The 24,070-nt window shown below is 47.8% G+C and overlaps 1 protein-coding gene across 2 annotated transcripts in view; it reads right to left on the reverse strand.

Annotated features, from left to right (window-relative positions):
- The window catches only part of VPS39 (VPS39 subunit of HOPS complex), a 682,603-nt gene that overhangs the window by 600,093 nt on the left and 58,440 nt on the right, over positions 1-24,070 (reverse strand). For both annotated transcript variants that reach the window (XM_069638818.1, XM_069638817.1), the window contains exons 4-5: positions 14,682-14,724; positions 13,310-13,404 (exon numbers count right to left, since the gene is read on the reverse strand). In XM_069638818.1, the coding sequence (XP_069494919.1) occupies positions 13,310-13,404; positions 14,682-14,724 (138 nt within the window). The remainder of the gene's footprint in view (positions 1-13,309; positions 13,405-14,681; positions 14,725-24,070) is intronic.

Consider the following 24,070-nt stretch of genomic DNA (forward strand, 5'->3'; position numbering starts at 1 on the left):
ACATAAAGCATACTGTTCATTCGGCTTCTTGGCTCATGTGATCGTGAATTTTAGGTCACCCACTGTTGAGTTTTCTCAGTGGATAAAAGGGTTCTTTATTAGAGCACTCTGTCAGGAGACTCTAATAAAAATCAAGAGTGGGATCCAATACTACAAGTAAACCACACAATTTCATTTTTTGGACTATGTGCGTACGTGACAGAACACGAACACACAAATGGCATCTAGGGAAACCTTAAAATGGAGTGGTCCACACCATGCTACCTTGATAGTTCAGTTAAAAAACTGTTATACTGTGTCCATCACCACACACCTGTGGTTTTACAGCACAGACGCTTGTCTGCAAAGGTGGTATATTGTGCCCCTGCCTGGGGTGTACAGACTGGTCTGTGGAGGAAAGGAGGTGCAGAGGTGAAAGAAAAGGATAGGGGGGAGTAGGAAACCTATGGACAAACAACAGAAAGAGGCTAATGGTTTGGCTGGGGTAGGAATTGGGGGCAGGGTGGGAGTGAATATGGTTGTGGTAGTGAGATTGTGTCATAGCTGCTCGATCAGATGGAGTCCTGATCAGAAGAGATGTGAAAAACAGATCATGAAGCCAAACATTTGCTGTGATGACAGATTATGGTGCATTGTGGGTGGTACTGGAGATAGTGCAGGATTGTGTAATGAATACGAGATGTGCTAAAGGGGGCCCTTTAAATATGGAAGATTCTTCACCAGATCGAATTTGCAAAAGTCCACCCTGCAATAAGCAGAATACACCTTGCATTTTTCAGATGCTATTTTTGGCTGTGCATGATAAAAGGTATTTTCCTTTGATGGTATAATCAGTTTCCACACTACTGCTACATTTGCCTTCTTTATCAACCAAATCAGAACATTACAAACCTAGTATTGCACTGCAAGCAGGACAACTTTTGGAATGTATGCTTGCGATTAAACAATCTGAATTCTATATTGGGGAAAAAAGTTACTCCAACAGTATATTCTAAGGACTACAAGCCAGCAAGGAGTTATGTGCCCAAATAGAGGAATGAGTGAGAATGGGAACATTTCTTAAGAACGGCATGCAATACTGAATTTATTTGCAGTATCCTTTTTACATACAATGAGGAGTGCTGAACTATGAAACATGTCTTTTAAGTATGTAAATGTTAGGTTAGGATTCCATTTTTGAGGTTACAGCATTGGTAGATAAAGCCCACCGAACTACAAATGCACAAAGTCCTACACCCCAGGCATTTTATTTTGTAGTCTTTGGACCATGAGGTATGGCCAAAATGACCATACTGCCTATGTAGGATGTTCACAAACCTACCAAGGCAACGTGAAAGTGTGTGTGACAGTGTGAGTTATGTGAATGAAGATCATGCAAGTCTCACCCCTGTAATTCCCTTGGGCTGGTAATTGTGAGGCTAATTCAAAGTTAGTGAGAGTCGGTGCAAGTGTGCTGTGAGAAACCTGAGGGTATTCTCCAAGCTAGACCTCAGGAAACCCTTATTCAGGTGGCCAGCGGAGACTAGCGCTTGCAGATCCCAACCGTTGGGGTGGACGAGTGAGGGAGGATCACCTGAATGGGGGACTCGGGGTTATGCTCAGGAAATTGCCCCAAGTGAGACAGTATTAGACCATAGAAAGGAATGAGGAAGAGGAGGTGCCCGAAGCATTTATGAGCTGCATTAACTCTACCTCCCTTCCATCTGATAAACTTCCTTTTCAAGAACCCATTACTCACCCCGCTGCATTCAGAAACCATCGTCCTCAGAATCCTCACTTTGCTGTTCCCCATCCGAATACTCCCAATCCGTTCAGATAGAACCCTTTCAATCCTGTCCCTCCGATTGTCACTTTCTAAATTCCAAGTCAAAAGTGACCAACGATTATACTGCCCATCATCCCCTACGTTGTTTTACATCCCGAGCATTCTCGTTCATTGCACAAACCTTCCCTATCTCATACCTTAAAAGACTCTGATACTCCAAACACCCCCCCTTTGTTACACAAATAATGTTTTACACTCGAGACAGACTGGTAAAGTTAAGCCTGTGTATCTGACAGGTCCCAACCCGAGGGTCAAGCGAAGTCAGGAGGGACGGACGGACGGACACACGGACACACGCACACACACACACACACCTCTCTGACGGCCGTTTCATTTCCTCACAGGCATAAAAGCTGGAGCCAAAGAACACAGTACGAGCAAGGAGGGAAAGGCGAGCATAGCAAAAAACACAACGAGACGGCTAAACAAAGATGGAAGTGGGTGGAGAGAGGAGACATTGCCCTTTTCATCCCGGACCCGCCAAACCTTCACCAAGGAGAATCCAAGACCGCAGACAATAGCCCCAGTTTCATGCTGCAGATGTCAACGGTATGCAGGGCCAGCCTATGTTGAAAAGGCAGAGAAAGGGAAGCTACTGCACCCGTGGTACCGGCCTTGACTTCAAAGAAACCAAGAGCCCAGCGGTTAAGCACAATCAGCGAGTCGAGGGAAGAACCGATAAAAGCTGGGTTGCGTTTCGTTAGAATCGCAAAGGTACAACTTTTAAATAAGACTATCATGAACTTTGAATTAACTATTAAAAGTGTGAAGGGGAAACCAGCTGCGGAGGGAAAGCGGCACCCAGTGGGTGTTGATTCGAGAGACTCTGGTTGAGCCCCATATTGCAAAACTACAGAAGCCAGAAGGCCATAGGAAGGCTGCCAAAGGAAGCAAAGTGGTCATACGTGAGGGTCAAGCAAAAGCCCCATACAATCAAAACGTTGGCTAAAGTAGGGGAAGTAAATCCCGTATTGAAAGCAGTAAAGAAAAGGCAATTGTGAACCCGGAGGAGGAATGCTGAATAAGGGGGACAAAGTTTAAAGGTCTTGAGAAAAAAAGAGTGGTAAAGTGAACCCAAAAAACGGAGGTCCACTGAACTGTTTTGATAAAGACATTGCAAAGCTAAGAAGGGTCCAAGTCAGGACGAGGGAGATCTGGGGTGAAGCTAAACTTAAACACTGACAATCAAAAGAGGTCCGAGTCCGAATGAGGAGATCCAAGGAGTTAAGCTATCTTCCAAAGATTCTATTGACCAAGGGTTAGCCCAGAAGAGGGGGACCCAGAGGTGAATCCATCACCCACATTGAATTTGAAAATGAACTTTCATTTGGTAAAGGAACTTTTTGGTTTTATTGTTTGAACACTTCAGGCCCAAAGAAACAAGACTTTCTAAGGAAACTCTTGGCCATCGACATCTTGGGAACTACCATCGGAACGGTTGTCTCGTGCTGGTGAAGCCCGAGACCATCCACCATTGGAACCGTTGTCTCATGCTGGTGAAGCCCGAGATCATACTGTGCTCCAAGCTCCAACCTTACCCTGTGCTCAAACGTGGGGAAGGGACACCCAAGCCACCACACCCAGACTTATTATTTGAGAAGAACAAGTTACTTTCTTACCTGGTAACGTTCTTTCGATGGGATGGTCCGACGACATATTCCATATCTATGACAGGTAATGTCCACATCTGTGCTGCTTCGGAAAATCTTCGGCGTCTGCGTCCTGCGTCGAGGACGTCGATGCGCCGTTCCCGAGGACCTCCTCCGACTGCCGACGTCACCCGATGTGATAAGTAGGACGCACGACGCCCATAGCCTCAGTTGCAGTTTTTTCCCCCAGAACGTGAGACACCAGTTTTCTGCCAGTCAGACACACAAGGCCTTGCGGAACGCAAGCTGCAATTGCAAAAGAAATTCTGCAGCGGGGAAGGTAGGGAGGGAGCGATATGGAATACGTCGTTGGACCATCCCATCAAAAGAACGTTACCAGGTAAGAAAGTAACTTGTTCTTCGAGGGGATTGGGTCCTCCGACGTATTCCATATCTATGACAGACTCCTAAAGCAGTACCAAGCAAGGAGGTGGTAAAAGAATTTAGAACACAAATTTAGCATGCCCAATCAAATTGCGGAATAAAGGACTGCCTTACCAAAGGCCAGATCCTGCCCTCGGATGGAGTCGAGGGAGTAGTGACGTATAAAAGTATGTACTGAAGCCCAGGTAGCTGCATCACAGATGTGACAAATAGGAACACCCCTCTGCAGGGCAGTAGATGCAGCCACTCCCCTGGTAGAATGGGCCCGCAAGCCAGCCGGAGGGTCCTTACCCGCCAAGCGCTAACACTCAGAGATAGCTAAAATAATCCAACGAGACAAAGTCTTTCTCGTCACAGCTTGTCCCAAACGCTTTCCAGCGTAACCCATGAAAAGTTGATCGTCCACTCTGACCCGGGACATGCGCGAAATATAAAAGCTCAACGCTCTCCTAGGATCAAGCCTATGGAGCCTCTCCTCTTCCTTACCAGGATGTGGAGGAGGATAGAACGCCGGAAGAACAACCTTCTGGCTCAAATGAAATTCCGAAACCACCTTCGGAAGAAAGTAAGGACGAACTCTAAGGACAACCCTGTCCTTATGAAACACAGTGAAGGGTAGCTTAACTGAAAGTGCCTGTAACTCACTCACTCTGCGAGCGGAAGTAACCGCAACCAAAAACACAGTTTGCAGAGTTAACAGTCTCAAAGGGCAAGAATGCAAAGGCTCAAACGGAGCACCCATAAGAACCTTAAGAACAAGGTTCAAATCCCAACCGGGCACCAGAAAAGGTGACTGAGGGAACACATTAGTGAGCCCTTTCAAAAACTGAGAAATTAAAGGAATCTTAAAATAGGAACATTCTTCAGACGAGTGCTTAAATATGGACAGCGCCGCCAGGTAACCTTTAATGGTCCCCCACTTGCAAGCCCCTGAGGACCAAGGTAAGCAAAAAAGGAACCATGGGAATGTCACTCAAAAGGATCCACATTCTTAACTCTGCACCAGTCGCAGAACTTTCTCCAACAGCAACGGTACAGAGACTTTGTTGCCGGCCGCCTGGCCAAGAGCAACACCTCCATCACGTCTTCAGGGAGGTCCCAATCCTTATACCTCAACCTTTCAGAAGCCAAGCGTGACGATTGAGGGATCTGACCTCTGGATTGAGAACCTGACCCCCCCACCCCTCCCGTGAGAGCAGATCGTCTCGGTAGGGAAGACGACGTGGAGGGCAGATGGACAAGTCGAGAAGGTCCGGGTACCACGACCTCCGGGCCCATGCCGGAGCAATGAGGATCATCCGGGAACCGAACCGCCGTAACCTCCGCAGTACTTGCGGGATGACGGGGACTGGAGGAAACGCGTACAGCAGTGGGAATGACAACTCCACCACGAATGCGTCTTCTAAGGCTCCTTTTGGAGGAAATTCCCGCAAGCAGAACCTTTCGCACTTCCGGTTGACACTGGAGGCGAAGAGATCCACTTGAGGGGTCCCCCAAAGGGCGAAGATCTCTAAGAAAATCACCTGAGCCAGCTCCCACTCGTGAGAGATCGCGCTCTGCCTGCTCAGAGCGTCCATCGTCTCGTTGTCGTCTCCGGCCAGATGAACAGCCGAGATCGAAACTTCCTGCTGGATGGCCCAGAACTCGAGCTGCATCGCCTCCCTGCACAGAGGACGTGACCCTGCCCCCCCCCCTTTTTGTTGAGGTAGTGCATGGCCACCGTGTTGTCCGTTAGAATCAGGACACTCTTTCCTTGCACAGTCGGCAGAAAAGCCTTCAGGGCTAGCCTGAAGGCCCTCAGCTCCAACAGATTGATATGGAGTCTGGACTCCGACGGAGACCAACGACCGCTGACTGTCAACTTGTTGGCATGAGCTCCCCATCCCGTGAGGGATGCGTCCGTCACGATCGTCACCTCCGGCCAGGGCAGCAAAAATGGGGCCCCCTTCATCAGATTGCCTTCGACGGCCCACCACAGAAGGTCCTGGGCGACCGAGGGCGGCACCTGAACAGGGTCCGACAACCTGCCAGAGGACTGAGACTACTGGAGCTTGAGTGCCCATTGCAAAGATCTCATCCGCAACCTGGCCTCTGGCACCAGAAGAATGCAGGATGTCATGCCGAACAGTCTCAAGAACTCGGACGCTGGGAGAGTCTGGGCAAGCTGAAACTTGTGCACCATCTGCAGAATGTGAAGAGCCCTCACCTGGGGAGGAAAACACAGCCCCAGGGTTGTGTCGAGCACTGCTCCGATGTACTGGAGCCGCTGTGTTGGCGTCAAATGGGACTTCTTTAAATTGAGGGAGAAGCCCAGCTTGTGAAGGGAGTGGCAGGTGACGGACAGATGATCCAGGACTTGCTCGGGAGAGCTCCCCCTGATCAACCAATCGTCCAGGTAGGGATAGACGTGAATCCCCCCCTTTCCTGAGATGCGCTGCCACCACCACCATGAGCTTGGTGAAAACCCTCGGGGCGGAGTTCAATCCGAACGGCAGGACCCGAAACTGAAAGTGCGAGTCGCGAACCTCAGGTACTTCTTGTGCTTGGGATGGATCGGCACATGGAGGTAAGCGTCCTTGAGGTTGGGAGACACCAACCAGTCCTGAAGTTGAAGGGCCTGGAGGACTTGAGAGAGAGTAACCATCTTGAACTTGTCCTTCCTGAGGAGTTTGTTCAAACCGCGCAAGTCCCAATCCCCCAGTCTTTCTTTGAAATCAAAAAATAAGGGGGAATACCATCCCTTGTTCCTCTCCGCTACAGGCACCAGTTCTATGGCGCCTTTCGCCAGCAGGGCTTGAATTTCCTGCGCAAGGAGCGGATCCAGACTCTTCAAAGAGAGGTTCCCAGGTGGATTGTCGTGAGGCCTCTGCCGAAAAGGAAGACAGTAGCCGTGGGTTATGATCTCCAGAACCCACACATCTGAAGTAATGGCACGCCACTCTACAAGATGCTGCACCAGCCTTCCCCCAACTGGCGAACCATGGGACCTGGCCTCATGACTGAGTGGTAGCAGCTGCGGCGTTGCCTGAGGGCAAAGAGGCAACTGACCGAGCGGCCTTGGCCCCTCGAGTACCTTGTTTTCCACCTCTGGCACTCTTACGGTGGCCTCTTAGACCGACAGCTCCTCTTGCTTTACTGAAGGACGAGTAATAGCGAAAGGAACCTCCCCTCCATTGTTGTCCCCTAGGACGAAAAGGCAGAGGTTGTCAAACTGCAGCGCCCAACGACTTGGCTGCAGCTTTGGAGGTCTGCAACCTCTGAAGGCTCTCGTCAGCCTTGCTGCCAAAAAGATGTTCACCGTCAGAGGGCATGTTGAGGAGCCGGGACTGCACAACAGGAGCAAACCTGCGTATTACAGTGCTCGCCGCCATGGACCGGCTGACACAATCTGCCATGTCCAAACCCGACTGAACGGCCTCACACATGGCATCCTTGCCATCCTGAACCATAGCAAGGAAACCATCCCGTTCGTCCCCTTCGGGAATATGTTCAGCCGCTAACGCAACACAGTTCCACAGAGTGTGTGTGAAACGAGACAAGGCACATATGGAGTTGGCCGCCTGAAGCGCCATACCCCCCTGAAGAAAAGACTTTCTTCGCCCAGCCGTCAAAACGTTTGTCGTCCCTATCCGGAGGGATGGTAGGAACGACGCCTGCTTTGCCGGGGCCGTAGCCGCCTGCACCACCAAACTCTCCGGAGTGGGGTGCCTGGACAAGTAGCAGGGGTCGTTACTGGCTGGACGGTATTTTCGCGACAAAGACTTGCCCACTACCGGGAGACTCGCCGGAGCAGTCCAAGCCGCCGCCACCCTTCTCTGCAGAGCCATATGAAATGGCAGTACCGGGTCAGTGGGGGGACCAAGATCAAGGATGTCCGTGAGATCATCCTGAACGAACTCCCCTGGGGGAGCTGACCATCCCAAGTACTCGGTGACCCGAGACATAAGGCGCCGGTACGAAGAATCGGCATGAGTGCCAGGCTCCGGCCTACAAAACTCCACCTCCGGAGAGGTGTCCAGTCCACTGGCATCATGCAGTGACTGCCTCAGGTCATCAAACTGGCTATGGCCCGAGAGAAGCTCATCTGGTACCGGAACCAAGCCTTCATCAGAGCCTTCATCACCCTCTGAAATGTACTCCAGGCGGTGAGAGGAAGACACCTGGGGACCAAGGCTTTGCCTGACCTTAGCCAGAGCCTTTCTAGGGGCCAACCCCGTGTCACGGGGCCCCTCCGACACCACCGCCTCAAAAGGCGTCGAGGGCGCCGAACGAGTCGGCGCCGAGCGAATCGGCATCGACGTCAGCTGCAGCGCCGCCAGCATCGACGGCGTCGACACAGGCCTCGAAGCCGGAGCTCCGAGCGTGTCTCTCAACAACCTAGGCGCCGACAGCATCAACGACCCCCTCGGAGGCAGAGCCTCGAGAGAAATCGTCGACGACCTCGGCGCCACAAGCGTCAACGTCTTCCTCGAAGACGGCACAGGATCACGCAGTCTCGAGCGCGTCAAGGACCGGGACCTGGAACGGGCATGGCGTGAACGGCTACCCTTTTCCGAGCGGGACCTTTCCTGCAAGCCGTGCCGACCAACCGAACCCGAAGGCGTACGAGCGGTGTCTCTCGACCGGTGCCGACCGACCCCACTCGGAGGCGCGGACGGACCGGTGCCCTGCGATTCAAGAATCGCTAACATCTGCTTCCCGAAGGAACCCCATTCCTCCGGTGTCTCTTGCATGGTGGGATAAGCGACCCGCCGACGGGCGGAGTCCTCGGAAGAGGACGGGGAAGGCGACCGATGCCGGCGCTTCCGGGAATGCCTCGAAGAGGCGGAGTAGTGGCGAGACCGACTCCTGGAAGGAGACCCACTGGACTTCCGACGATGACGCGGAGAGTCGCCTCTCGAGTCATCCGTCGAAAGCCCCGTAGACCTAGACTTCCGGGGCTTAGACACCCGACCTACCAACAGCTTCTTCTTGCGCTCCCGCAAGGCCTTGGCCATGAGCAACTGGCAGTCGACACAGTCATCCGTATCGTGTGCCTCCCCGAGGCAGCAGAGGCAGGCGTCGTGCGAGTCCGTGACCGACATCTTGGACCCACAGTCCCCGCATTTCTTGAAGCCCGGACGCGGGGTTGAAGACGAAGTAGACATCGTCACGAACAGGTTTTCACAAAAACCGAACAGGTTCAACGAACCAAGAAGAATACAGCAAACTCCAAAGAGTCGAGGCGTACCGAGATTCACGAAGTGAACACGTTCGCGGAAAAAAACTGAACTGAGGCTACGGGCGTCGTGCGTCCTACTTATCACATAGGGTGACATCAGCGGAGGTCCTCGCGGACGGCGCATCGACGTCAGACGCAGGAGCCGAAGATTTTCTAAAGCAGCACAGCTGTGGACATTACCTGTCATAGATATGTAATACGTCGGAGGACCCAATCCCCTCGAACACTTCTTTCTTTCTTAAAACTTAACCCAACACCCTTTGTATTTAGCGTAACAAATTGGCAATAGGTTTTCTTCGTATAGGACTTTTTTTATTCAACATCACTAGGATTGCCTTATTTTCATTTGATGGTCGACGATTGTCCCAATCTTAGATTTAGGTTTAGATTAGGCCTTTTTCCAACCTGTATACCCTTTTCATTGTTCAATAAACACCCTTGAACTGTGATCACTTGTGTCGGTCTTACATTTGGTCATCATGAGTTTCTCACAGTGTGCATGCATGAGAGTTAGTACAAGTGTCAGTGTGAGAGAGTGCAAGTGTGTGTGAATATGTGCAAATGAGTGCGTGTGTGAGAGCAAGTGCGCAAGAGTGACTTTGTGTGGGACTGAATGCAAAGGAGTGTGAATGCAAGTGTATACCTTGTATACAAATCTACTTCCTCTAGCCTTTTGCTAGAACTGGAGTCCAGCAGCATCTGGTGGAGTGCAGCAGCATCTGGTGGACTGCTGAAGCCTCTTTGTCCTCGAGTTTCTCACTGAACCGGATGTGGACGTCCCCTTATTGTCTTGCAGGCAATGAAGGGACTCACTGCTGTTACACCAGGTTTTCTATACGGTCATGGGACACCAAGCCTCAGACTCCTTCAGCTGTTCGTTAAGGGGCCTGCTGCTTTGCTCTGAGAATTCATTCTGACCTGAGCTGCCTGTGACCTGCCGTTTGAGGTCACCATTGTGCTTTACATTGCTGCCACTGTTACTTTGTCACTGTGGGTTCCTTGAAGGGGCATTCCTTAGTTATGGAACCTTTGCTACAGTCCAGTCACTTCCTGGGACTCTGTGAAGCAAACAGAAGACCCAAACTGGTGCATAGACAGCCCCAATTCCGACACACACAAAAAGGACTCTGTAGGCAGGATTCTTGGGCCTTCCATCAGTCTAGGTAGCAATCCCAGGATCCTCAGAACCCCAAGCATCGATGATCTTTTTCAGGTTTGCTGGGCTGTGTACGCAGTATTTCTTTGAGGCCCCACCGATGAACACAACAGTTGCTTCAGTAGGCTGGTAGTGGTGTTCTATTGTGAGGCTATCCCTCAGCAAGCCTCTGGTTGAACTTGGGTCTGCTTCTCATCTAGACAGGTCCTCCCCACCCGACTCCCACACCTGCCCCCGTCTCCTCCTCCATCTTTCCCCTCAGCTCCTCTCCACCTCCCTGTCTGCTCCACCTCTCCGTTGCCCACACCCGCTCCTCCTCCCCTTCAGATCCTCCCACCACTTAGCTCTTCTCCAAATGCCTCCCTCCTGGCTCGTTCCAGCTTCTCCCATCTCGTCTCTCCAAATTCCCCTGACCATCTTCCTTCTCCAAACATTCACACTGTATGCTTCTCGCTCACCCGTTTTATACTCCCTTGGGTTGGTAATTGAGAGACAAATGCGGGTAAAACCTTCAACTTCGGGGACTATTACAAGAGATTGAAACTGGTGACTCTGGGTTGGACCTACGACCATATCACCTTTAATCAATCGGAAGGGGACTCACGGACCACGTTATCTACTGGTTGCATCAGCTTGGATCTGCACATTTCTGTGGCAGCTGTGTGAATTGGGCCACTGGCATCCAGTGATCTTGCCGGTAGAGCATCTGCCTGCTTCTCTCACTTCCATGAAGAAAGCAGATTGAATTGCTGTGACCAGACAAGAAGGGCGGGGAACGTCTGTCGATATAACTTAGTGTTCATATTGTGGCAGGGAAGATCTTGAGAGATGAACTGGTAGTTTATGTGTGTATTATTTTTTAACTGTTTAGTGATATTGTACATTTTGGGAGTTAGAGTTCAAGTCTCTTATAGAGACAGTATGCCTGCATCTCTCCTCAGCCTGATTTGGTTACTTGATATGTCCCTTAAAAAAGGACAATAGTTCCTAGTGGCCCTATGCAACTAGCCCCTGCTCATGCAGTATTCTCTCAAAATTCCCTAGGGGGAAATACATGTGGTTCAACCTACAGGGTTCCAAAATCCAAAAACGTCCCCCAAACGTTCTACGACTGGAGTTGGAATAGTAAATTATGCCCTCCTAGAATATTTAGGAGGCAAATTACTAATATTTTCGAAATTTTTTGTTTACTAATCTTAGTTCAGATTTTAAAAAATATATTAAAATGTGGCTGCTATATGCCCACAGGGTACCAAATCCCACAGGGGCACCAATGAGAAAACACTTTGGTACTGTGCCATGGAAGGGGTAGTCATGGGATCCTCCCAATACTACCCATAGGCATAGCATCCAACATCTTATGGCCGCACCCGAACTACTTGGTGACCCCACAACCAACGTAGCTTGCCAGGCAGATAACTATGTCACAGACCCCACCTTTAATATCTGGCCTATTCTTAACATTGGAGGGTCCCGCAGCATCTGGACAGGATGAGGCTGTGTCAATCAGAAGTCAGGCTGCAACTTCCATTAATTATTTTAAGACTAACTCAAGGTGGAGTGGATATAGACACATTTTACCCCTGGGGAACTGATTATCCAACTGGGTACCAAAGTTATCCAGTTCACATTAATAACATTTTACTTACAGTCTTAGAAGATGAAAGTACTTTTTTTCCCTTTTAAATCACATCCTTGTATGGACAGGACGTTATTCAACGCTAGATGCGTTATACTCCTAGAGTTGCCCATGACACATTAGTCATCGCTACTAGTAGATGAGCCAGAGAAGATTGAGACAATCCTTTATGGATACCTGTGGGTCAGTTCCTCTCACCTGTGAACACAGGCCTATGAAAAACTGTCCTTATTATGGAAGAAAAAGCAATAAATCAGGGTTGTACAGTGCAGTCTGTTTACAATTGTCTTCAAGTGTTTTTAGTGCCTCCCTAGGTTTAAAAACAAAAATCCACAACAAGGAAGTACTAAGGTGCTGGGAGGGTTAGTGTAAAGATGGGATTTGGGAGAAATAAATGGAGAAAAAAAAAAAAAGGCAGGAGCTACAACTCTTAGGTAATCTAGGAGCCACACAGCTGACCAAACACTACATTTCTTGATGACTCTTGGTTAGAGTGACCTTTAAACCAGCACATCCCCTAAAAGAGGGGTCTGCAATCTTTGGCTCTCCAGATGATTAGGACTACAGGTCCCATCAGCCCAAGAAGCATAGTCAATGGTGAGAGATCATCCGAGTCCTAGGCCAAAACAGCCAGAGAGCCACAGGTTGCAGACAGCGACCCTAGAGGCTGACACTGCCATGCTTACATACTGCAAGATGGGTATTCAAGAAGCAGCTTGTCCTAGATTTAGGTCTTAGGGGACTGATTTACAGCTATGGCAGTATCTGACGACATTACAATGAGCCAGAGTTTGTGAAGAGTAGCAAACAGCATCTCCACAGGGCCGGCTCGACCACCATGAAGTAGTAACTGAGAACAATAGCCGTGCACAAACTCCAAACTATCAGCCAATACAAGATGCATGTAACAACACAGATAATATCCTTTCTTTGTGAACAAACCATTAAAATTGCACTATAGGTTTCAACGGTATCAGGTAATATTATCCCCATATATATGGTCGCCGTAAATAATATCGCCGGGAAAAGGTGGCGGCGATATTATATGGGTGACCATATATATGGGGACAGGGTAAAAAATATATATATTTTTTTTTTTTAAATAAAAAATAAAGTTTGGGGGTTGCAGGGGTGTCCCCCGCATGTTCCATGCAATAATGTCACCACAAAAAACGGTCATTTTTCGGCGATATTTTTGCATGGCCAGATTTTTGTTGCGACATTATTACATGGAACCGTTTCAACGACAAATATTGGATATACTTCAAATAATAAAATCCAGCACAAGATAGCTCATGCCGACTGGACATGTTCCCACCGACAACATACATAATTGCAGCAAAAGACCAAGTAGCCAGCTTTTGCTACCTGCTGTGCACCTTTTCAATGAAAGATATACTCATCAGAACACAAACTGACATGTTCTCACACTTACATGTAGGTCACACGCCAGCAATGATGCCCCTTTTGCTTTGGAGACCGTGGTGATTTGCTGAAATGTCAGTAGGTCGTGGACATATACGTTACCATCTGGTTGAAAGAAAAGTACATAGCATATTAATGGCTTTTTCAAACTACTCCTGGTGTTTGCAAAAATGGAGCAGTACAATGTTTAGAAGCACTAATGTAAAACAGAATTGAACAAAATCTATGAACAGTCAAACCATTATGTATCTGGTTGTGAAGTTACAGTGCATTAGGTAGCAGCAAGATAAAAGGTAAAGTGGACGGAATCGGCCAGGTACAGTAAGAGTGGTGAGGGATGGCCTTGGAACCCAAGAAGGGTTCCACTTCTTTTGTGAGTTGACTATGACGAGGTGGGTTACGAAAGAGGTTAGTGATATTTCTAAGCAAGGTAGGTTAGTGAGAAAATGCATTACTGCGGAGTTTCCGGTAGAGAGGGAAAAACGTGTTAGCAAAGCAAGGCGTTAGCTCAGTTTCTCAGAATGGAAGCTTGTGGGAACCAAAAGTCTACTGCAACTCTGAGCACACAGTTACTGTTTTTGTTCTCCCCATTAATAGGAGAAGGAAGCCGTAAGCAACTAAAACTTTGAAAGCCCTTCTTTGAGCCCATAACAAACACAAAGACAGATTCTTGCTTTCATAGAGTAATCCAGGAAATTATCAATGTGCATCAAAAGCATTGAACACATTCTTCTAAAAACCTAATCAATAGGTCATAATAACATTAGCAACGGCAAGCATACGTTTGGAGTAAGTATAGGATGACAATCACAGAGGGCCATGGTTACAGAATTAGTTGTTTTCCTTCGATTCAACTGTACACTGCCACATCGCGAAACCCCAAAGTTCTCATCAATGATGAATTCAAACCAGGTCTAGTTTACCATTCAATAAGGCAGGTTTGAGCAATTAGACTACATGTCAGTATGGATTGAACCCTGTGCATAGGTCAGCAACCATGCAACAGCACCTTATGTGGAATGGAGTACTGAGAATGTGTGCATACTTTAGGCGGAGTTGAAAACAAAAATACAACAACAAATATTAATATCCATGACATCCCAATTCTCAGGGGCCCTCAACTTGTAGGGGGCCGGGCAAAAGCAGAGGAGGTGCCAAAGATCACACGGCATGCAGGTGATGAAAGCACAGACTTCAATTCTGGACCTTCACAATTAGGCAGATCTAAAGCCTAGAAAGAACGTAACTGAATTAAGCTTGGGAAACATTTGAAAGTCCTTTCAGCACTATCCCAAAAGTAATACTTTAGAGTATCAAAAACAAGAGGAATCTCTAAAGCCATGCATTTTTCACAGCGGGAGACTCATTTTATGTTGGCTTACCCAGAAGGCTGACCAGGATTTTAAAGGTGGGAACGACGTGAATCTGAAAAAATAAAAGTGTTGGTTAAAATGTCACCTATCTTTGCAATGTTTAAGTTCTTGGATTTTAAGGATAAGAACATACACACTCTGGAGTACCTAATCACTGCAATACATTGGAAAAAGAAAGCACTTTCCACTACACCTGCCCAAGGCCGTACTGCCTGAAGCCAACAGGTTATATCAGCAGCTGTATTCAGTAACTGGACACCAAGTGCATACTCACCCTAAACCGAAAAATCATTTGAGTTGTGCATGGACCGACCAAAATCTGTACATGTGATGCAGCTAAATGGAGGTTACTCCTGATAAATTGTGGAAGAAGGTGTGACAAAATTACAAAAGGCATCAACAAAATGTGAAAATTCAAAGCCTGGAAAGCTCCATCGCTAATCTTAACCAGCAGCCAGTATTGATCCCCATGCATCAAGTCTCTCAAGATTTTCCCTTTATAACATCGTAACATTTTGGATGGGAGTCAACTGACCAGACAAATTCAGTAACTTAGTTTAAATTGTTTTATTTCAGGAGTCTCAGGGTGGAGGGAAAATAATAAATGAGGCAGAAATAAAGTGCAACTGAACGGTCAGGAACAGGCAGATGGCTTTGACCAACAAAGTTCAAAAATGCCACCTCTCCACACTCCCGGGGTTCAGTTTCTTGCCAAAGGTTTTTTAACCAGAGAAAGTGTTCGGGTTAAGGACTTGCAGTCATCCGAGTTCGTTGGCGATTCCAGGCAAGTACAGGTTTCCCAGGGACATCGCCCCTTTCTTTCTCCACTTATGTGACCTTGTCATACTGGTCAGCAGTCAGCTTTCTTTCTCTGGGACCCCTACATTTTGCTTCTCGAGATGGCTTCTCTCAGTGGAATCGTCAGTCTCCCGTAGCAAAGGAATAAGGGGCATGGGTAGCGAGTGTGGCTCCTTCCAAAGTCCTGGCTGTGATCCAAGAGGGCGCAGTAGGATCAGAGTGTGGCCAACAACTGAAACTAGAGCTACTCTCTCAAAGAGCTTAGCCCCTAGGCAGTTCTATGTGATCTGCTCAAAGTTATTTTGTCAAGGGAGAGTTGAACCATTTTTTGTTATAGTTAGGGACATTTTAATGTCAAATGCTTGCAGGGGAGACCGCTCCCACCCCCCGCAACCTCCCCTGTCACCACCCCCCCTTCCCCCACCACCATTTCTATTACCCAAACCCACCCCCACATACATTTGTGATGAAATTCCTCCCAAAAACGTGGACAAATTCTCCTTCGACCAAATTAGCTACTGCAAAACCTCCCAATTCCCCCCCACACCCCCAGGCTCAGCAAGTTACTCTCCCCATCCTTTCTTCCAGGCTCACGCTTACTTATATGCCCCCCCCTTTGTGCTCTACCTTCTCTTCCCCACTCCATTACCCTCTTGTCCCTCCCTAAAAGCAACATCCCTCCCGCAATTTCAACGTTTCTGCCACATTCTCACAGCCTCCCCCCCCCCTCCCTCCCTCCCTCCCTCTTTGGGTACTATTCCCTATAATCTCCAGATCTCACCTTTTCCTACCAGCTTGATTCCCCTGGGCTCTGCGGTTCATATATAGATCATCTCAAAATAACTTTGTACACACTTGTAGAATAGCTGGAAGCAATTCAAAGTGATTAAAGCACTTTGACTATTAATACTTAGAATCATTGTTTCAGGAAAGAATGACTTAAATCCAACACTGAGCAGGTAAGACTTGCATTAAATTCACAGTAGCCTTAGGCTTTAGGAGTCCATCCCCGATCAGAGTCAGATTCGGGGGCAAAATAAGTAAGGCACCAGCAGTAGAAAGTCAAGAGTTCCAGAAGAAGACTTGCAGCAAGTAAGTACACTTTATTTGCTGGGAAAAGGGTTAAGGGGCTTAGGCGAAGGCTCCCTCTAGGTGCACAGGCATTATGCCTGGGTAAATGTGTATGGGCAGTATCCCAAACACACGAATCAGCACTTCAGCAACACAGGAGGAACAAAGCAACTCTAGGTAAGTTTTACCAAGGGTCTCACAGTACCTTAGATGTGAAGAAGCGAGGAAGTTGCCCAGATCAGAGCTACTCCGTCTCTTGGAAAAGAGGGCTTGAGCAGCAGCGGTCACTCAGATGGCTCTGGAGGTGGCTGCTGTCGTCCTCTCTTCGTAATGGATCTTTCAGTGGACGACTCTGGCTTCAGCATCAATACCCTCGCCTTTATGCAGGAACCCAGCGATTCAACATACATGCTGTCCTTCAAACCTGGGGTGGTGACTGTCCTTTCAAGACAGCCAGCATTCCAGTTAGAACTGGATCTAAGCAGACACACTGAAGGACAAAAACCTGTGGAGTTTCAGAGTCCTCCCAGTTTCCTGTCCTCCCAGACACACTGGTGCCGTCGGGCAGGCTTCACAAAGGGATCTCGGTGAAGACAAAAGACAAATAAGGACCTCCCAACTGAGCACAGCAGAAAAAGAACCAAGAAAGAAAAAAACATCGGGAGATGTAGTAAAAAAAAAAAAAAAAAAAAAAAAAAAAAAAGACAGGAACCATTTTGGATCAATGGTGTCCCATGTGTGCCTTACCGCATCTGCGAATGCAGTGTGCGTTGTATGTTTCAAAAGTATCCACTGCCACCAGCCACGCAGATCGATTTGGTACTGTAACTAAAAAGTTACATGAGAAGTAATAAAAGACACAAAACGTCCTCTCAGCACTCCACATACGGTTGGGGTGCTGGTCTCACATAAAAAAGGTAGGTAGGATAAAGAGTACCCTCCTATCTTTGGGAACAGTAGTTCTCGCAAGGAATAAAAATAAAACCAAAGAGGGAAGCTCAAGGAGCTTCCAGTAACACTGCACATAAGGTGCTGCGTGCTACAACAGGAAATTACAGATGCCATAGAAAAAGATGGAGGAAAGCGGACTCCATCAAAATAAACCCAAAAAGGGGTGGCCAGAGTACACAACAAGAATGGGGGAATGAGGAAAAAAGATTCCCACTCACTCGAGAGTCATAAAAAAATCAATGGTCCAGCAAAAAGTCCTGGTGGACTCACTAGGTGAGGAGAATATCACACAAGATGGAAATTCTACCCAACAGTTACTTTCTTTACTCCCCGAACACCACTCTTTCCCCCTCTGTTCTCAGCCTATACAACCGCTATGCCACACCCCTCCCCCCCTTCACTCCTTCACTCCTTTTGTCCACTTTCTTCACTCCCCAGAGCACCCCGCAACTTCTTAGTACCTCAGGGCTTCAACTCCTTTCTCGCGAATTTCCCTCCGTTTGGCCCACACTCTCCCATTTCTTGCCTATTGCTACTGCACTCTTGGCTCCTCCTTTGAGTCTCCTAGGCCTCTCCTCCAGATCAGATCCCAGGATACAGTATTGGCCAGCCTCTTGGACCAAACTCTTTGGACTTGCTCAATCTCTTGCTCTCCCCTCCAACCTTCTATATAACACACTCACCAACCTCCAGCTCCTAATCCAAACACCTATGCTACCAGCCAAACATTCTTTGGCAGTCCCATCTACAACACCCTGGCCCTGGCCCTGGATTTTCGTGGCTCTCTGGGATAAGGGAACTCAGCCATGCCTCTTCAGGCAGCTAATGCAGCAACTGGCTGGTGGGCCCTCAACCTTGAGGGTAGCTTCAGGTTCAAATGTGAAACTGTGGGCTGGGTAGTCCCTCCTCTTGGGCAGTCCTCCTTGGTACAGCTTGGCCCTGCACCCACGGTGGACTCCCTCCGAGAGTGGAGGCCTTATATTATGGATCGCTGGATTATTGTCCCATCCTAATTCAGGTACGGCTCTTTGCACATTAATATGGGATTTCTGCACCCACATACAGGGAGCAAAGCATGCAGTAGCTGCAGGTTGTGCAGGGCCACTGTTACTCAATTCCCTTAAAGGGGCAGTAGTGTGGTGGCATATGTTATGAGCCCCAGGCCTCGCATGCAGTATGGTGATGGTAACCAGGGATCGTTCGCGTGCCACCTTAGGACAGAAACACATGGCTTGAGGCAGCACAGAGCACCCTTGGCAGCCATACCATCCACACAATGAGATCAGGCTAGGGACTTCACAGTCACATTCAAAGTACAATACCATCTACTCCACAAGACCCATTGGGAGTAAATTGCAGTGAGGAAAACAAAACGTCAGGATGCTTAAAAAAATCTCAGGATTGCTCTAAAAACTCCAGTAGCTCAACATGAACAAAGCAAGATTCTGAAACACATTGTGTTGAAAGATACTTTAATATGCTAAATTATTTGGCCCAGACCTCAAGTGCAAGAAATCCCACTATTTGCAAGGTCTACAAAAAAGGCAGGGTCCATTCATTGACAAGCACAGAAAGGTTCCAGGGATTCAGTAGGGTAATATGTCGTGCTTGTTTTAACAAGTGGATAAAGTTCACCAGATTAAACATGTATACAAAAGACAAAACCGCACCATTATTACACAGACGTATTTACTGCAAAGCCGGCTAGGCCCAGGCCTAGGGCGGCAGATTGCAAGAGGAGCAGCATTTTACTGCAGTTTATTTTCAATGTATTGGTTGTCATTTTTTAAATATAAACCCAATTTTCCACAACACCGAGTCATTTTAAGCTATTAGCAGTCATTCCACACTGACAGCTAAAGTCTATGATGGCCAAACTTGTATATCCGTTTCATATTCCAAAAGTTTTGTTTGGGAGACTTTAGTTGTAAATAAAAAATATAAAAAAGGAACCTCTTGCCAAACCCAGCATGCGTTCGGTATTTAGTGATTCATTCATTCAACTCTCACAGACATATATGACAGACATAAAGCGCTTCGGTCATTCATATCTTCCCAAAATGATCTTTAATATGCAAAACAGCCAAAACTTCATTGTTTTTATGGGGCACTTCAAATTATCTTTACAGTCATTTCTAATCAATACACACATACACTGCGTTAAGCCTAATAGTTGCCGTAGACAAAGGAGCACCTTTGAGCATGAGCAAAGCCAACCAACTTGCCCACCTCAACACATGGTACACACCCAACCTTAAAATGATGCACAGCACCAAAAGAACAGCAGAGACAAATTGGAAAAAATACCCCACCAAATCCAACAAAGATTTACCATTTCCTTCAAAAACTACAAACAAGCTATCCTTCAAACCAAAAGTGCCACCTACAATGAAAGAATTACCAAAGCCAATTCTGAAATTAACAAGCTCTTCTCTATTCTTCGTGAATTAGTGCCACCACAAGAAACCTGTCTCAAAGACATGATTTGGTGCACAAACATTTAACATTGCTTACTTGCAAATTCAAAACCATTTAGAATTCAACAACCTCCTTGGCCTTCACCAGTCAGGCATTAGGCCTGGACACAGTACAGAATCAACCCTCATAAATCTAAAAATACAAATGGACGAGATTAAAGACAATGGCAACCTAGCACTCCTCCTCTTACTAGACCTCTCAGCGGCCTTTGACCTGGTCAATCACAATATACTCTGCAAACACCTTGACTCGGCTGCCCACTTCTCAACCAAAGCTATACAATGGATACAATCCTTCCACTCCAATAGAACCATGGGAGCATTGACCCCGACAGCATCAGCAGAGCCAGCCCCAGTCTCCTGTGGAGTTCCACAAGGATCCTGCGTTTCCCCTACACTCTACAATATCTTTACAAAACCTCTATTTGACCATCTGGATGACTTGGGTGTTACCTACACCAACGACGCTGACGACACCCAGGTCCTCATACCCATCACAAGCACCTACGACATTGACTCCAAATTACTAATTACCTGGATGGCTATTCACAGTCTATGCCTAAACGATGACAAAACCGAGTTGCTCAGCATTGGCTCGCAAAACTGACTGAATAAACTAGACGACCGCTTCAAATCCTTCGCCATTGGCAGTATCACGATCAAAGTATCCAAAGGCGTTTACCTCGGCTCTGCCCTCACGCTAACTAGACAAGTCACTGCTATGGCGTCCACAGCAGCTTATAACTCTAGCTCATTAATGCCTGCAGACCCTTCATCTCACCTGACAGTTCCATTCCTTTGGCTAGAGCCCTCATCTTATCCAGACTAGACCACTGTAAGGCCCTGTATGCGGGCACGAACAGCCGCAATCTAAAAAAAACTGCAGGGCATCCAAAATAATGCCATAGGAGCGGTCCTCAACATCCGCAGAAGAAAAACAAAAAAAAACAAAAAAAAAAAAAAAAAAATCACAGTACCACGGCAAGACGGAACACCCACTGGGTGCCAGTGCAGGATTGTATCTCATTCAAAACTCTCTCCTTGACGCACAAATGCCTATCCAATTCAGCTCCTAAATAGCTGGCTAATAAATTCACTAAAAACCAAACTAACAGACCAACGCGCTCTACAAAAGGCACACAATAACAATTCTGAGAAACAATGACAGAAAGGAGGGGGCAGCAGCCAAACTTTGGAACACCATACCACTGTCACCAAGAGCTGAACCTTCCTTCTGGACCTTTAGAAAAGCCTGAAACATGGCTCTTCGCACACAAGCGGTAACTTGCACCTACTCTCATCTTAAAACACAGGGCCTGTTGAAATCTCTTTGGGTACTCATACTGCTCTGCACAACTTTCTATCACATTTGTACTCGTATCCTGCATCTACGATGTATCTGCATTTGTCCATGATGAAACTGAAGTTCTCTAATTCACTGTTGCTGTAACCTCACTGTGACTGTCAAAAATTGCACCCAGAAGCCTCAGGGTTAGGTGCGCTACATAAATGCATAAATAAATAAAGCAATCCCTTTCATAGTCAAATACATGACATGCCTTTTTTTAAAAACAGTTGCAAAAATTAGCGTTTTCCTTCAGGAAAAGTAAAGGTTAAAAATGATGCATACTTTTACAATATTAAACTCCATGCCTATGCTTAAGTCAAGAATGTGTCTCGGGAGGATAGCTCAGGGGCAACGTGCTCACCTTGGAAGCAAGATGGCAAGGAGCACCACAGGTTCGATCCCCGGGTCCGTGCTTAGAAACCTCTGGGTATTAAGCGCCTTATAAATAACCTATCATATCATATAAGCATAGAGTTCTTACAGGTGGCAGGTACTAAAATGATCTTCAGACGCAAACACTCATTTCCTTCCCCTACCCCACATTTCAGAGGTCTGTGGCCGGCCAAAAGGTGCAAGCATGAAATAGATCATAGACAAGTTAAAATGGTGAAGAGTAAATTTGAATGTGCAAGTGCATCAAGAAACCTGTGAAAGGATACCCAAAGCCATAGAAGAGTGAGAAAAAAAAACGGTGTGCCGAAGTTAAACACCGTTTCACAGCTGTAAAGGGGTCCTGTAAAGATATCCATTCAGCCATCTTTACAGAAGCTGGTCAGTGCTAAGCACGCAAATGGCATCCCTGCTGGGTTTATCATGAGTCTTTGATGACATTCTTATGCATGCCTAGTTCTACCAGGAGAATCAACTGCAAAGTAAGTGACACAATGCATAACTGATGCTTATAAGTAATCTTTACATTAATTATATTTTAAATACAAGGTAGGAATTCTACTGTGAAACAGTACTTCAAACGACAGTAGGACATCTATACCCACACATCTCAAAACGTTCCTATGTATTGTACAGTCCAATCAAATCTACAGAGTTAACAAACATGTTAGATTACCTTAAACGCATGCAGGCAAGACCCATAGTCTAAACCACACTCGCCAAGGTAATATTGTGCTGGAAAGCCTGATCGATTGCTCAATTCACTCTTGAAGTGTTGGGTATTTTGAACAATTGCACAAACAGCAATGATGTAAACAGTACGTGTAACTGCATTTGGTATAAAAGGTGCCTGCATTGTGCAGCTACGAGGAATGCTGTTTCTTCCCACACATGAACGTTCAGGGTCGCCCTTATCCATTACTCCACCATGAGAATGCACGGCCAAAATTTCCAAGAATCTTCTACAACTGTGTTTACCCTACTAAGGTGTTTTTGCCCGGGCAGAGTTTACAAATTTCATTTGTGACTTTGTCATATTTTAATGGTGTTCCAGCCCAAGGGATTTGAAGGTACATTGGCTGCAGCAGGTAACTTGCCTTAATTCCATTTCGCCCGGGGTTGAGTTCTTTTTATTCAACATTGATGTGCCTGTAACACTTGCATATATTTCATAGAGTGGAGGCTGCTCGCTTTCCTCAGCTGGATCCCTCCTCAGGAACAGCTTCCCCCTCCCGCTGTGTATGGAGCAGAACATTCTAAAAGTTCCAAAAGCACCTGAAGACTCTCCTCTTTTCCTCCTCCTTCCCTTCTTCCTTCCTATGCTAATCCCACAGTTGCTGAGAGGGCGCTAGAGAGCCAACCAAGATGGCTCCTCCACTGTGAGCTCTGAAGAGCTCCCGAAATCCTGATAAAAGCGCACCAACTGGGGGTGAGCTAACACCAGACTGCCATGATTAGCCAGCTCGAGCTACAGAGACCCCCCCCCCCTCAGTGTGATCGCTCTGAAGTGTGGGAGCCCCGAAGCTTGTGAAACTAATCGCGTAGTCTCGCGCACGCCTGTGGCCGAAACTGAGGTGACAGAGGGGCAGCCATCCCAGAGGCGCCAAACATGACTTTGCCACCCGGACTTCCCGCTGACAAGCACACAACCATCGACTGTCCCCAAGACGGGTGGTGGAGGCAGCCCCACGGCATTCCAGTGCAGACGCTGTCGCGGCAGTGTATCACCGGAGAATCAGAGTCACGGCATGGGGCCACCTCACAGCTGACCAACATCGCAGTGCAGGGACGAGGGAGAACCGCCTTCAGGACGTGCTGCGTCCCCAGCTGTGCACCCAAGCTGGCCCGAATCCCACATAGGGGCGCTGGCCCAGCGCACCAGACTCGGGCCACCTGAGGGGAATCAAGGTGAGAGACTGCTGCCCCCTGCATCCACTGTCTCCCCTGACCCCATCTTGGCGCTGCTGACAGCAGAGACGGGCTGCCGCACGCCTGCTCCCGTGTCTGCGGGGTTGGAACCCCAGCGGCTCCCGCCTTCCCCAGAGAGCAGACTCTTTCGGCCGAGCCGAATGACTGGCAGGGACAGTACCCCACACCACCATACAGCCTCCGGCCCCAGACTCCGGCGTGACCGCAGCCCGCCTACCACCACCGAGGCGCCTTTTGCAGTCCTCAGCTCGGACACCAGCAGCGGTGTGAGAGGCGGACACACCGGAGGCATTATCCATGGCCCAGCGGACCTCCGTAAACAATCAGCATCCTGCGTCGGGGTCCACCCCTAATACACTGCCCCGCTCATGGTCCAGCCATGCCACGAGACATCCTAGAGGTTCAGAGCCACTGTGGCGGCTAACTGCTTTCTC

The sequence above is a fragment of the Ambystoma mexicanum genome, chromosome 14 (genome assembly GCF_040938575.1).
Source record: "Ambystoma mexicanum isolate Mex_15411 chromosome 14, UKY_AmexF1_1, whole genome shotgun sequence".
Taxonomy (NCBI): domain Eukaryota; kingdom Metazoa; phylum Chordata; class Amphibia; order Caudata; family Ambystomatidae; genus Ambystoma; species Ambystoma mexicanum.